This window comes from Triplophysa rosa, linkage group LG10 (assembly GCF_024868665.1).
Source record: "Triplophysa rosa linkage group LG10, Trosa_1v2, whole genome shotgun sequence".
Lineage (NCBI taxonomy): Eukaryota > Metazoa > Chordata > Actinopteri > Cypriniformes > Nemacheilidae > Triplophysa > Triplophysa rosa.
The window spans coordinates 25027383-25042450 of record NC_079899.1 but is presented as its reverse complement, the minus strand read 5'-3'; the positions used below and the strand labels follow the sequence as shown (position 1 = coordinate 25042450).

The window sequence follows — 15068 nt, the reverse complement described above, 5'->3', positions numbered from 1 at the left end:
ATTTGTACAAGAATCAGCAGCATATCAGAATCTGAGAGAGATGCTTTGTCTTTTGTCAGTTGCGGGTAAGACTTTACTGAAAGCCTTTAGGTATGATGCATTATTAAGGGTTATTAAATGGTATGATGCATCATTGTTGTTCATAATGTGTGTTGTAAATCAGTGTCGGGAAAAGTTTCTTTTAAAAGTAACTAGTTACAATATTGAGTTACTCTATAAAAAGTAACTAAATACGTTACTTGGGTACTTTTTGTGGAAAGTAACAAAGTACTTTTGCGTTACTTTTTCTCACCTAACTGATGCTCATGCTTTTCCAGACTTTGCTGTTCTTTAGTGGTTAACACTGTAATGCATTTAACAATCCTATATAGCCTATAACACACCTTTATTTTCTTTAAAAAAGACATTTCAAATATTTCCTCCACCTCATCAGAGCTCTGCCTACTGTTGACACTGCTAACTTCGGTGTCACTCTCCATATTTATTGTGTTTTGACAGCGCGGCTAGTTGCATTTGGGACGGCAGAGTCGTTTTCAGTCGTATAACACTGTGTGGGAAAAGGAGGATTTTTGTCCGGCAAATATGGGTGGGTTTTTTTAGATTTAAAAAATAAGTGATATGACAGATCCTCTTTGCATTGCTGAGCACTTCTTGAGCCAAAACAACTCGGTTATACGAAATTATGATTAATCTAATATATAATATATTAGGGGGAAATGACATTTAACATATTATGTTGTTTATATGCTTGTATTTGATGAGGAGACACACAGATGACAGTTGTTTCCTCTTTCTCCTGTGCTCCGCCCACTCCCCAACCCTTCTTCTAACAGTGACCACGCCCATTTAAATCTGTAGGTCTGTCTGTGCGTGCAGCGCCACAAACACTCGAACACAGCTTATGTTTACATTCACGAGGCATGAGACCATTGATTGCTGTTGCGTGTCATGACTTGCGCTAATTTCGCGATCTGAAAGTTATCTTACAAACATGACCGGCATTTGCAGGACAATTGATTGCTGTTGCGACTCGTGACTAACTGACCAAAGTATTACAAATGTGAGAATTATACATTAAAGCACAGATTTTAAAGTTGATGTCAATTCTTGCACACACAGTATTTAGTTGAATTACATCAAAAGTAACTGTAATTAAATTACAGAAAAAATTCGAGTAATCCCTTAAGTAATTAAATTACAGTAACTAGTTACACCCAACACTGAATGTAAAGGAATTTTCTTTGTAACTTGAAGCTTTTAGTGCAGACATCCAAATAGAGCAAGACACATAATAGTAAAAACATAATTGTTGAAATATAAAACGAATAAAGCAAACATTGAGTAGATTTATCAGTTATTAATGTGATGTTTTTGATTACAGCGGTCATTCTCCTGACTCCTTACTTTGCTCACGTGTTATCGTTTTTTTGCCAGACCTTAAAATTCATTCCAAACACGATTGCACAACATAAGTACAGTTTTTAAAACATCCTTTATTTAAATAAAAAGTGAAGGCATCAATTTTCCAGTGTTGGACATCCCTTTTGTCCACGACTAATGCTCCAAGCGTTCTCTGTTAGTAAGACAAGAGCAGACTGGTGTGTGTTATGTCCTGAGGCTTATAGTTGGTGAGTTGAGTCTTTAAGAACACAGCAGCTCTCTTTGTTAAAAGCGGCTGATTGCTTGACCTGAGCTTGCTGCTTTATAATGAAGAGAAGAGAGAGAGAGCTGTTCTGAGATCTGTGATGGCTTCGTTTCAAAACACCAAATGATTTCACGCACAAAAGAGCTCATTTTCCGCAGTAACAAGCAAGATGATGTTTTTAACACAAGATATTCACGCTTTTAGTGTTAGAATATGTTCTTTCCATTTCTAAGAGGACAGATAATATGTAGATTTCCTTGGGCTAAGATTCAAATGCTCTGAAGCAAATCTTTCAGCTCACATTGTAGTCGCGTGAAATCGCTAATAATTCCATTTTTTCAAACACAGACCTCGTGAGGGTCAGAAATGGACTATTGCATTGAATTTTTTTTTGCATATTGATTAGTTGTCATGCATCAGATCCACATGCTGTAGCAACGCCGTGGCAACCATCCGCAGCATCCTTGACTGCAGGTTTTGCACATAAAAACATTTCTCACATTTTCTTCGGATGTAAAAATAATGGTATCGGTCTGTACTCATCAGATGAAGGACACGGAGAACGGATGACATGCACTTCATCAGTAACCCGCTGATGCTCGAGGGTGTTTGGAGAGCAAGGTTTAATGTTCACATGGGACAATCCAGCAGAATGTTCAATTCCACAGGTGATATATAGAACTGGTTAGCTTTAGATTCAAGGGCCATGAAAAACTCCCCAAATTCAGATGTTTGTCATCTTTATTATTAGTCACATGTTTTGTTCAAGGTGCGATTGACCATTGTCTAAATGTGAGATGCATTGCACATACAGACAGAGACATTTGTGTGATTTCTGACTCTTCTTCTCACGAGAAACATCTGAGACGCAGATGAGACTTGAGCAAAAGTTTCCATTCGCTCTCCATTAAACCTCACTGATGTCAAGGAGAAATAACTGATTTGAAGATCTCATCTGTGATTCTTTTGGGTAGACAAACGTTTAGGCAAAGATCTTTTGGAGCGTGTCTGCAGACGGGTTGGGTGTATGTTCAGCTAGATTTTTAGATTTGAGGAAATGTTTTCTGGGTGGTTTCTGAGATGTTGGGCGTGGTTGCTTACCGGACAGAAGAGTGTTTATTTATCACAGACAATTCTCGTGTGACGTGAACGGATCTGTTTCAGTTGACGGGTTATTATCCAGACTGTCATTATGAACGGCTTCATTCTGTTGGCTCTTTGTAAATGCATGAGTGTCATGCTCGGTCACGTTGTTTGATCTCTCCAAGACACTTTTGGCTCTCTTGAGGCCGGATTCCTTGTTTCTGTGTTACACATTTATCCTGAAACACTTTAAATCACCATAGTAACCATAGTAGTAGAATTTAAGATAAACAGTATACACATCTTCTGTAAGGCTGTAAATGATCTCTTCTGTTGTGTTACTAGGAACTATTAGGAATAGAAATGTGTCTAAAAACATCCCTCAGCAATGAGATGTCTTTTCATTTGCGCATGGCGGGTCTGATTATACTGACGTGAGAGATCGCTGGCAGCACTCGGCGTTGCTTTTGTGTGTTAATGTTGCCTTGAATGAATTTATTATAAGATTTAATCTTAGCGTTCATATTGCAAACAATAGAGATGAGACTGCAGTTCCGCCTCAGTGGTTTCCTTTTTCCCAGCTGGATTAGGCTACTATTACAGGGAGAAAAAAATAGGAAAACGCACCAGGTGTCTGGTCTTTACCGTCCACATAGAATTATTAGATGATCTTTTCAGATTTACTTTTAAAAGAAACAAGAGCAAACTCGAGGATATGCTTCTCCATATTTCATCATGAGAGATTTGTGCTCTTTTTTTGTGCAGCTCAACCGGTCTGTTCATATGTGAACGGAAACATGTGTCTGCTTAAGATGAAAACATCGCAACTTAATACAACAAGACAGCCAAATTACACAAGACTCATTATGAAAGCGAGCATATATTTTCTGTTTAAATGTATGAACCTTTTTATTAAACAGAGACGCCGCTATAAAGACTCGAGCAATGAAGAATAATTCATTCTGATTTGAAATGGCATTTAGTTTGACTTGTTCACTTAAACAGACGTCTTATCAAACAGCATTACTAATATCTGCATAACACTGCAATGGCCTTCTTCAAACTAAAAGCATCAAATGAACATATTGCTCATAAGACGGACATGCGAGTATTTTGTTTGCGTAATTAATCTTTATTTGCAAGGGTTTAAAGTATTTATTTAAATTGTATGGAACCCAAAGCAACCCGTTGATTTTTATGCTGTAGTTTAAGAAAACACACAACGCATGTCCTTGTTTTGGCCCTCTCATGTAGATTTACATTTAACATCATTAAACGTCATGAGATTTTCTTGTTTAAGAATGACATTAAAGCTTCAGTCGTTAACGCTTTTGTTAAAACAAGTAAGTAAATCAGTGTTGAAAACTCTCCTTGATTCACCAAAAGATTATACAAATAATTTCTCATTTTTAGCTGTCGGGTATGACCGCATAGAGAATGTAAAGTATGGATTGCAGCTTTATTTCCCAAAATAAAACTCAAAATGTTTGTGATGTTGGAAAATATTAAACTATTTTTATCCTCTACTTTGCTTGACATTTAAGATTCCGAAAGCTTCCAAACCCATCCATTTCAGCAATGAAAATGTTTTCTAGAATCACTTTCTCTTGTTTACATCACATTGACCTCACAGCTGAGATAATTCTTCCACATCTTGTGTTTGCTACCTTCTTTTACCCAGTAATTTGTTGACATCTCATGCACTTGCTAGTGCACAAACCCCCCTCTAAAGTAGGCTACACTTGTTTTTGTTTGTTTCACATCTAGATGATTTTCTTTAGAGAGCTTTGCAGTTTATCTATACAAGCAGCTCATTTCTGACTACTGACCTGCTGTAAATGGTTTAGCATTAAATAGCCAAATGATATTGTTATTTTCAGGGGGCTCTCGGCTTGAATTTGGTTTCCTGTCCTTGAAAAAGCTGCTCGGTCCCCTGAGTCGACCTGAGCTATTTCATATCGCTTCCTTCCAATGTTGCCATTTACAGTCAGATGTGATACCATGTGGTGTCTATGTCCTGCCCTAAAGTCTCTGTTATATGCTGCGTGCTGCTCTGTAATAAAGACATTCTTAAATTCACATGAAATATGAACAGCTTTCATGTCAAAGACAAGTCTTAAAGGGATAGTTCACCCAAAAACAAAAAATGCTGTCATCATTTACCTGCAACCTGACTCTTTCTTCAGTGAAACACAAAAGAAGATATTTTGAGAAATGTCTCAGTGGTTTTGTGTTCATATAATGGAAGGTAATGGGGTTCGATGTTGTTTGGTTATCAACATTCTTCAAAATATCTTCTTTTGTGTTCAGCAGACGATAGAAACTCATACAGGCTTGGAATGGCATGAGAGTGAATAAATGATGAAATAATATTCATTTTGTGGTAAACTATTCCTATGCTGCTTAATAAAATAGCATATTTTGAAATAATCATTTGGTTGTTATGTATAAGATTTACAATTGAGATCATTCAAATAAAGCCATTTCAATAAACAAAATGTAATTTGGACTAATAGGTAAAGACAGAGGGGATGTCATAGAGCAATAAAACTCAAAGTTCATACGTGAAAAAGCTCTTTTACTACTTGAATGTATATATATATATATGGTATATGGATAGATGCCATGGTTTGCATGTGATATATTTGATGCACTGTTTCACTCAATATAGCAAACATTTACTTTATACCGCCACCTTGTGGCCATTTGTGAGACAGACATGAGGCACCAAAATACATCACAGTATAGATATTGTGGGGTTTAACGTGTTTGGATTATATGATCAGTGTTGGGTAAATTACTCTGAAAAAGTAATTAATTACTAGTTACTAATTACATATTCGATACTGTAGTTAGATTACTGTACAAGTTACTCTCTTCAAAAAGTATTTAATTACTAATTACTTTCTATATCCTACATCAACCTTGATGAGTTAAGTGATTCAAGGATAGACATGAAACGGCTCTTTTAATTCATTCAAATAAATCATATAAAACTACATAAAGTATTATTATTAATTACAAATGTGAGAATTATACATTAAAGCACGGATTTTAAAGTTAGACTTTGCATTTTGATGTCAATTCCTCTTCTCCACACACACAGATTACACAAAGTATTTAGTTTAATAATTACATCAGAAGTAACTGTAATTAAATTACAGAAAAAATAAGAGTAATACCTTACTTTACTTTTTCAAAGGAAAGTAATTAAATTACAGTAACTAATTACTTAGTAACTAGTTACACCCAACACTGTATATGATATACGGTATAATTTTATACATACAATTAAGAGCAGTCTGTACAACTTTGTTGAATTAATTTCTTCCATTTCAGAATGAATGTTTTGTGTAATCTTGAATTCTCGTGTATCCTGATGCCATGTCTCTTAAACCTTTTTCTTCTCAAATAATTCTTTCCAGGTGGGAACTATCTTGGAATAGACTTTCTCAATCTGAAAGTGATTTAAAAATAAGTTAAATTTGGATAGAAATCTGCTAAATAAACACATGTACTGCAATGGCCTATGTTGTTCAAAACATATGAACTTTACATTGGAATATATAAAGTATTTATATTTCACATCTCTACGCCCAAGTTTGACTACATTTATTGTGGATGCCAATCAAAATAACAAATTAATACGTTTAATAAATGAGATTTTAAAGCATAATCATATTTAGTGTGAAATGGTTTTTTACCTGATCTGACTTTTTCACCCCGTATCGTAACATGGTGGCCTGATGTTCACTGTTGTTAAACAGAATGTCAAAGGTGATGGGTTTGGTCATGGCCTCATCGATCTCCTGCTTGATGTGAGAGTAGAAGTCTCGTGGTGGGTGCTTGTCATCCAAATAGTTCCTGACCTTGAATTTCTTCCCAATCACATCGATCGGGTCTAACTTCACTGAGGAATTCAAAGCTCGGCCGAAAAGCAAGAGTTTTGTGTCTGAATCTGAAAAAGAAATGCTGCTCAGTCATGAGAATTTCAAACAGAAGTTAAAGGTGCTCAGGGACACAGAAAGACTCACCTCTAGTGGTCAAATGTGCCACATAAGGAACCCCGTCCCGTTCACCATAATAAACTCCAAAATGAGAAAAATACTTGTTACCAGGAAACTCAAGGATATCACCGGGGTAAAGCTTCGGATGAGAGTTATGCTGATGAACAAAAAGATAAATGAAGATAAAGATAAAAAAAATAAACGTCTCTGCATTACATAACAAATGTTATTCCTTTTTATTAGAACTGAACCATTTTTCAATGACTTTTAACGGTGTCAATGTGATTTTTAAAGGATGTATAGAGTAAAAGTGCCTGTGCTCTTTCTTGAAAATCAATGCATTTTAGATGATTTGTATCTAATGGCAAGACCATAGATATTTTTAATCATAGTTCAATTCAATTACAATTTATTTCTATAGCACATAGCAAAAAGAAATCACGATATATAGAATACGTATATGTACAGATTACATTATTTCAAACTTTCCTTGAGATGAATCTTAACTGAAAAAGTTGTCTGTTGAATTGATGACAAGGACATCAACTTTAAACCATTTAAAAAAATGGACGAGCATCCGAGAAACACACAACCTACCCTGACGCTTTAAAAAAAGACACTACATTTTCCATGAAAAAATTAATTTCAAATGATCACCATTTCAAATGATTATTTAATTTCTAGATGTATTGTGGTCATGTCAGTCCAGCGTCCGTTGAATTTTAACTAAATTTATCCTCATGAGTGACAAAGTCATCCAACAGCAACGTGAAAGACTGATAGCGTGACGAGACGCATGAAAACCGATAAAAAAATCCAGGTTATCACATTACTTTTTTTTACTTTTCAGAAATACATGTAGAAATACGATTGTTGTATTGGTTAAAAGTGAATCTGAACTTGTTTTCTTTGCAGTATTTGAGGTCTGAAAAAATGCAGAGCATCTTCTCTGTTATTTTCACCTGTTTTCATTTTCTGCAAATAGATGCAAATAGAAACAATATTTTTATTTAAAATGTGGGAGAAATATTGTTAATAGTTCTGAGAATGAGACAAAAACCATCATCTACCGAAACACACACCTATAAATAGATTCGGAAAAACTGAAAATAATTTTGGCTGCAAGTGTCTAAATACCTTTTAGGCCACTGCATTAAACTAGAGATGATATATGTTAGAAAATCTGAATTGCTTACCAGGCCCATTGGTGCTCTTTGTGTTATAGAGATCTTGTCTGTTTAGAGAGACGGTCGAAGTGAGTTTTTTCTATAAAACAGCAGTGAAGCATTAATGTCAAAGGGTAACACAAGGGTGGCAACTCTCAAACTCTAAAACAATGCATGAGCAGATAGTGAAACACACACCCAGGATCTCTCCATCAGTGCCTCGTGAAAGACGTTCAAAGGTCTTCGTCACGGTTATCTGCACACGGCTGATGCTTTGAAGAAGTGGATATAAGAACATGTAAGTACTGAAGGAAACATACTGACAAACATGTAACATCTCTCCCTTTCAGTTTTACACGTTTATAAAGAGACGTTTGAGTTGAAAACTTTAAGAAGCGATAGATTCTCAAGAGAATGCACAAAAAAGCACTTCTGTTTTTATCCGGAAACATCTGCTTATCAACGTGATGCAAGTAAATTCCCAAGATGCAAATGGACGACAGCTTTACACCCATCATGTGCTCTGACCTTATCCACATTCACTGTGAGGGGGTTTTAAACGGTGGGTTGTGCGAAGTCACTTGGCTGTTGTAGTGAATTACACACACACACACACAAGTCCAGACTATCAACGGCTTTTAATAGCTTCATGTATTTTGGCATTGCAGCTTATGTGTCAGTCATGTAACGACAAGGAAAATAAAAACAAATCTGCTCCTTTACAGAGATGGCGGTTAAAACACACTACTGAAAAGTGTTGAAGAGAAAAAGCGGTTGAGCCGAAGGGTGGAATGAGACCCCAGGTCTGTCGTTTAATGATGTCAGCTGCCAATTACACAGCTGAGATGAGACGTGTGGAGAGAAAGTCCCGTCGACATGATGGGATTTATCACAACTGCTGCTGTCATGAACACATGGCCGTTCTCTCACAGCATGACAGACGGAACATTTATTTTAGGATTTCAAGCAGAACTATGTCATGTTTGGGGTGTTTGCATATTTTTGTCTCTCCCGGTTTGGGCAACTAAGAATATATATTTGACATTGGTGGGTGATTTCCAGGGAAACATAAACAATGTGGTTCTTCAAATGTTATTGCTTTTTTCGACGGAGCAAACTTGCTGTCTACGCTCTTAAAAAAGATGCTCGTAATAGTTTTTCGATGCCATTTGTGGCTAAACGGTTCTATCAAGAGTCCTTCCAATATAATTGTATGGTGGAAAAAGGTTCTTTAGATTATGAATCTTTGGGGAACCAAAAATGGCGAAGAACCTTCTGCAGCGCCTTTTAAAGAGTATAATTGATGCTTTTTCAGTTTGTCTTTCAAATGTCCCGTTTTATAAATAAAGTGCATACACCACTTCATTAAAAGACAACATACTGAATATTCAGAAAACTAAGAGCTGTAACGTGTTTCCTTTCTGAAGATCCTTGATCGATGACAGCACATCAGAATGAGGCTCTCGGGGGACTCTGGGAAGAAACGGTCGCCGTGCCTCATGGTCAGACAGCGGGGGCTCGCCAGGCACGTCTGCTATTCGGATCATGTGCTAGAAACGCATGCCTCCGCCTCTCGTTCGCCCAGGAACTGGAAGGCTGAGAGACGGGGACTAATCGTGTCCCGTGGCTGAATATCCCGGCCTTGGAGAGAGGGGACGTTTCAGGAGGAGGAGAAGTTCTGCGGTGGAGCAGCACCTGCCGTGTAGACCATGTGCGGACTCGACAATGCCGGAATATTCACCAGCTGCCCTTCAACTGCTCATCTGAGGAGCCACTGGAATTCCTTCTGTGGGTTTAATCGGGAGGAAAGTGCTTTCGCTCAATGACACGGATTTTACATTCAACATCAAGGAAAGATGCACTATAGTATTTTAGAAGTTGTTTATGCAACAAAATGAAACATTACTCTCAATCTGAATTATTCTGGGTGGAAATGTTGAGGTCTTGAGCCCCAACCCCTTCTGTGTATATTCTCTACATCATACAGATGGTTTGGATGAGCGGGTCACACCTGACAGCTGTCACTTGCTTTAAGAATCTCAATGTCTTTAACACATAGTTGTGTCATATCTGTCACCCCGTACATGTGCTTAGATATTATTCTACATTTACAAATCCTTTAGGGTTCACATCGGCGGAAAGTTCCGATTTCAAGTTTATAGATCAAAAAACATTATCATCATTTATTCATCCTCATGTTTTTTTTAAAGCTGTCGAACTTTGTTCTAGTGACGTTCTTCATAAAGCGTACCCAAAAAGTATTCCTACACTCTTCCTACAAAAGGTGCTTCAAAAGGTTCCTCGATGCCGTAGAAGAACCGTTTGGTTCCATAAAGAACCATTCAGCCAAAGGTTCTTTAAAGAAACCATCTCTCTCTTACTTTTTTATCATCTAAAGAACCTTTTTTCGCCACAAATGTTAAAGGTCTTTATGGAACACAATTGACAGCATTGCGTTACCACCGCCGAGATCATGTTTTTAATTTACAGGGAACAAACTAAAAAATATATATTTTGAATGTACTTTGAATCAAAGCATCTGCCAAATGCATAAATGAGTGGTTCTGCAACTACAGGCACTTTTAAGTCCCAGCAGTGAAATTTTAGATTTATGTCAAAATTGGTCATGTGCTTTATAAATATAGTCACAGTGTAATCACACACCTTGACAAAAAATATAATTAATGATTAATGTGATTTAATAAAAAATGATGAAGCATTTATAGGACCAAACACCATTTTTGTTCATGTCCCACAACTCTGGTCACAATGTTAAAATACTTCATTGAATTACAATTTGACCTTATTTCAAAAGGAATTGTTTAATATATACATTTTAATTTACAGCATCTTAAATTGTTTCATATTACTTACTGATCATTGTTATGATTTTTTCAAGTAAATGTGCCTGTCCCACACATTTGAGTCCTTACCGCAACAATTTATTATGATATTTTATCAAAGACAAACAAATCTAGTTTCTATAGAAACAGAAATGTCCACATGAGCACATTGCTGACAGATTAGGCCACCTCATTACCTCACTCACAAGATCCCCAAAATATGATGTAAAAATCAACTTATCTGTGTCAGTATTTATTGTGTGTCCTTACCATAAACCATTGACTTATTTTAAAAATTAAATGTATATTACTGTTTAACTCATGGATATTAAGATGCTAAGAGTCAAAACTAATGTAGTAGACCTTAGTTAGCTGCAATATTAGCAAATATGTCATTTCCGCAACATGCAATGTTTAATGTATATTAAATTACAAATATTAAAATTCACAGGGGTTGATTTTTTATTTATTTTGGAGAGTCAAAAGTGCCCGTAGTTGCAGAAACACCAAAATATAAAAACGTATTAAAAAAATTATCAAACATTATACAATTAATATGATTAACATCACATCACACGGGTCATACAGGTCTGAAATCTGAATTGTCTTTTTAGGGTGAACTATTCTTTAAACGCATTGCTGTAAATGATATGTATCATGCTAACCTATTTAAATTAAATAATTAAAATAATTAGGATTGTTTTGGAGGCTCCGTCTAATATTTACCTTTAAACAACATTACCAGCCTTCAGTCAACCCTATCCAGAAATAATGTGCTTTTGTATTGTGGCAGCATGTGTCATCTCCTGTCAGAATGTCCACCTGTTTGAAACTGTTGATTATTGTACCTTTGACCTCAGTGATAGAAATGTACACAATAGCAGGTCTTTTAGACGTCTGCTCGTGTGGCCCTTATGGAACAGCTGTATCAACCACAGAGCCGGCAACTGGCCGGCAAACACAGGGCTTCTACTTTCCTTTAATGGCTTTCACATGAATGATTCAGCAGCCCGTGTGAGGAGACCGCTAGCCTCACGAAGTTAAATCAGGCAGACATCAGTTAAACATGTGTGATCGAACATACCAGATAACGGTCTGGGAGACATGATCATATATGATGTACACATTATTGACGTTTACTTTTGCAACGGAACATGAAGCACCAGAAAATACCGTTACGAAACAAAAATATATGGGGATATACTGGAAAATGAACGCTGTATATGAAATATCACATTTTCATATTCGAACCAAGTGCTTATTTTTCAAATGATCAAAAGGGGCAAATCCATATGTATTATTCAATATATTGTAATATATTCACAATGTGTTATTCTATATGTTTTCAAATGTATATTAAACTATTTAATATACTGACTGTTCATATATATATAGGAAAATGTAGGGTATTTAATATACTGTACAATGGGGCGACTGTGGGGTGTAGGTATGTAGTACATTAAGAAATGCAAAACGATATTGTAATTTCTAGGAAAATATACTGTATATAAAGGCAATTGAATCAACTTTAAATGTTTAAAAATGGAGTTATCTGTTTTGGCAAATAAACTCTTCATATGAACATTACAAAAAGACAACAAGTCAGCGATAAGCAGAAATAAGACATGGTGAAAATAACCGGGGCTAGTTGTCACACATGTACTGAAGGCTGTCACCATAAGTTAATTTTGAGTTTTAGTTATATTATACAGATGCTTGTATGTTAGCTCTGTTAAGTTGGTTTCGAAAGGCTATTTTAAAACTGTCATACATGTTTTTTGTGAATCTGTCCTCCATACTTTTCCAATATAATCATACATGTTTTAGCAGATTGTATTTTATATTGTAATACATTTAGTAATGATCTCAATCAGTTCACGTCATGACAACAAACGCTTCTACAGTCCAAAGGAAAAATGCTGGGTTGTTTCATCCCATGGTTACAAATATGGACATTTTCTTGGTTAAAATAGGTTGGATTTATCCTTATTTACTTACATTTAATGTTCTAAAGGCAAACATGTTAAATGAACACTGTAAAAAAAGGGCACATACTGTATTAATATGAAGGAATTTTCCGCATTCATTTTTTACAGTTGTTTTACCTGTATTTTAAATGCAATGCATTGGATTACATTTGCGGAAATGTCCGTAAAATAAACGGATAAAGTACTGGCAGAAAATTACAAGTACATTTTCCGTATTTTTTTTTACAGTTGTCTGTTTCTTGAGCATTAAAAGTGAAAAGACTTCTAAATGTATACACTTTGAAAATAATAAATAAATGCCTATGTTATGACTAACCCTGTCTTTCCCTTAAAGAAAATGAACCTTTATGCATTTGGCAGATGTCTTACAGTGCATTCATGATATACAGTATATTTTGTTTATCAATATGCGTGTTCGGTGGGAATCAAACACATGGCACAACCACAGAGCTTCAGCAACATATTATATATACTGGATGAAATATATCTTTTTTGGTGGTAACTTTGTGTCAGAGTGAATGGGTTTGTATGTGAGCACAGGGCGATTTCATGACACAGGGATGTTATCCCGCTACAGGCATGTGCACCAGGAGCTATTTACAGCTTCTGTGTGCTACTGAAATAGACCTGGTGTTGAGTTTCTTCATCTCTGTGTCTCTCTGCGCTGAAGCTGACTGTAAAACACAGGTGTTGACCCCTCCGATCCGTCCTCACATTCCCTCACAGATCTTCTGACATGAGACTGTGACACATAAAACATCGGATCAGACGCTATCGTGAAACTTACCGGGACCACATTCCTGGATGGACTTCCCTGTCGGACCTGGGACGACTTTCCAGTTTGATATTCCTGAAGCAACCAATGGGATTTAAGGGTTAGGGTTTGAACGACACTGGTTTCAGCCAATCACATGCCTGTGATTTGAAGAGAAGATAACAGTCAGGGTATACAGTAACTTTTTTTTGTGAATTTCCCCGCTTGTTTCATTTAACTCTTAAAAAAAAGGTGCTTCAGAAGGTTCTTCGATGCCATAGAAGAGCCTTTTGGTTCCATAAAGAACCTTTAACATCTGAAGAACCGTTCTGTTTCATAAAAGGTCCTTACTGGCGAAAAAAAGGTTCTTCAGACGATTAAAAAGTAAGAAAGATATGGTTCTTCAACGAACCCAGCTGAATGGTTCTTTGTGGACCCAAACATTTTTAAGCATGCACCTGTATTTTTAAGAGTGTAGTCAGATGTTTCTCTTAAAATTAGGAGAAATAAAAAAAACAGAAACAAACAAGAGAATTGTTCGAACACATGACGAGTATGGAGGTGTGTAAATGAATGTAGATTGTAGAGGTCAAATAATCTGGATTTGAATAAATTTGATGAGAAATGTTTGAGTTCATATTGAGATCTTGGTAACACTTTACATTAAGGTACCCTTTATACAGTCATTGACAAATGCATTTATTTATGCATTATAACTGCATGAATAACAAGAGGGATTCTAACGAAATACCTGCCAAATAGTGAGCATGTTATAAATGCTTAATAAATGTATTTATTCATATTTATTTGACTCGAAAGCAGATTCATTATTATCTTGATGTTGTTTGCAATATAGGCTGTCAGACTGGACACTGTAGGGTGTTGTGTTGTTTTTCTTATACCTCCTCACTATTTGGCAGGTATTTCGTTAGAATCCCCCTTTTTATTCATGCGGTTATAACTGCTTTATAATGCACTTGTAAATGACTTATTAATCATTAATGAACACATTTATAAATGCTTCTTATGAGAAATTTGTGAGACTCTTTTTCTCACGAGAAATATCTGAGACGCAGATGAGACTTAAGCAAAAGCTTCCATTTGCTCTCCATTTAACCTCATAAATGAGATGTTAGAGATCTTGTGTGATTTNTTTTCTTAGGATGTCTGAATGCAAACAAAAATCTAACTTATTCATCAGTTGTTCTCCAAAAAACACCTTCCGTCGTGCTGTCCCAATAAAAGCCCCCCATGCACAGTTGTCTTCTCGCCCCCCCTGCCCCCCCCCAAAAAAACCCTCCCTTTTTAAAGAAGTCACTGGCGTTGTATGGCAGCGTGTGCTGTGTGTATAGGATGTCTCAAGTGTGGAGAGAACAGCTGAGAGGTGTGATTTCACAGACCGGCCGGCCCTGTCACAGAGCTGAGGGTTGGGAACAGGAGGTTCAGGAGAGCCCCGGGCCTCTAAACGACATCAACAGGTGGAAGGCCGCCAACAAAGGGGAGGGCGAGCCGTAGAAAAGGCCGGGAAGGCAAGCCCGGCCTGGACACAATCCAGGAGCTGCCAACGGAGGACGATAGTCAC

General features: G+C 36.5%; 1 protein-coding gene across 2 annotated transcripts; it reads right to left on the bottom strand.

The window, feature by feature from the left end:
* Window positions 1-92: 92 nt before the first annotated feature.
* Window positions 93-8179, bottom strand: plaat1l (phospholipase A and acyltransferase 1-like). Of its 2 annotated transcripts, XM_057344335.1 has the most exons (5): window positions 8100-8179; window positions 7932-8001; window positions 6763-6892; window positions 6433-6686; window positions 93-6185 (listed from the first exon to the last, which is right to left on the bottom strand). In XM_057344335.1, the coding sequence occupies exons 2-5, from the start codon at window positions 7938-7940 to the stop codon at window positions 6120-6122; spliced, it is 459 nt and encodes a 152-aa protein (XP_057200318.1). In that variant the 5' UTR covers window positions 7941-8001; window positions 8100-8179; the 3' UTR covers window positions 93-6119. The 2 variants fall into 2 exon arrangements, with proteins under 2 accessions (XP_057200318.1, XP_057200317.1); XM_057344334.1 differs by lacking the exon at window positions 8100-8179 and having other exon boundaries at window positions 7932-8063.
* Window positions 8180-15068: the final 6889 nt, after the last annotated feature.

Bases quoted from the DNA above. Each gene is read 5' to 3' on its own strand.
- plaat1l (XM_057344335.1), bottom strand. The intron at 6,687-6,762 runs GTGAGTCTTTCT...TTTCTTTTTCAG, and splicing joins GGCACATTTGACCACTAGAG to ATTCAGACACAAAACTCTTG. The intron at 6,186-6,432 runs GTAAAAAACCAT...AATCACTTTCAG, and splicing joins GGGTGAAAAAGTCAGATCAG to ATTGAGAAAGTCTATTCCAA.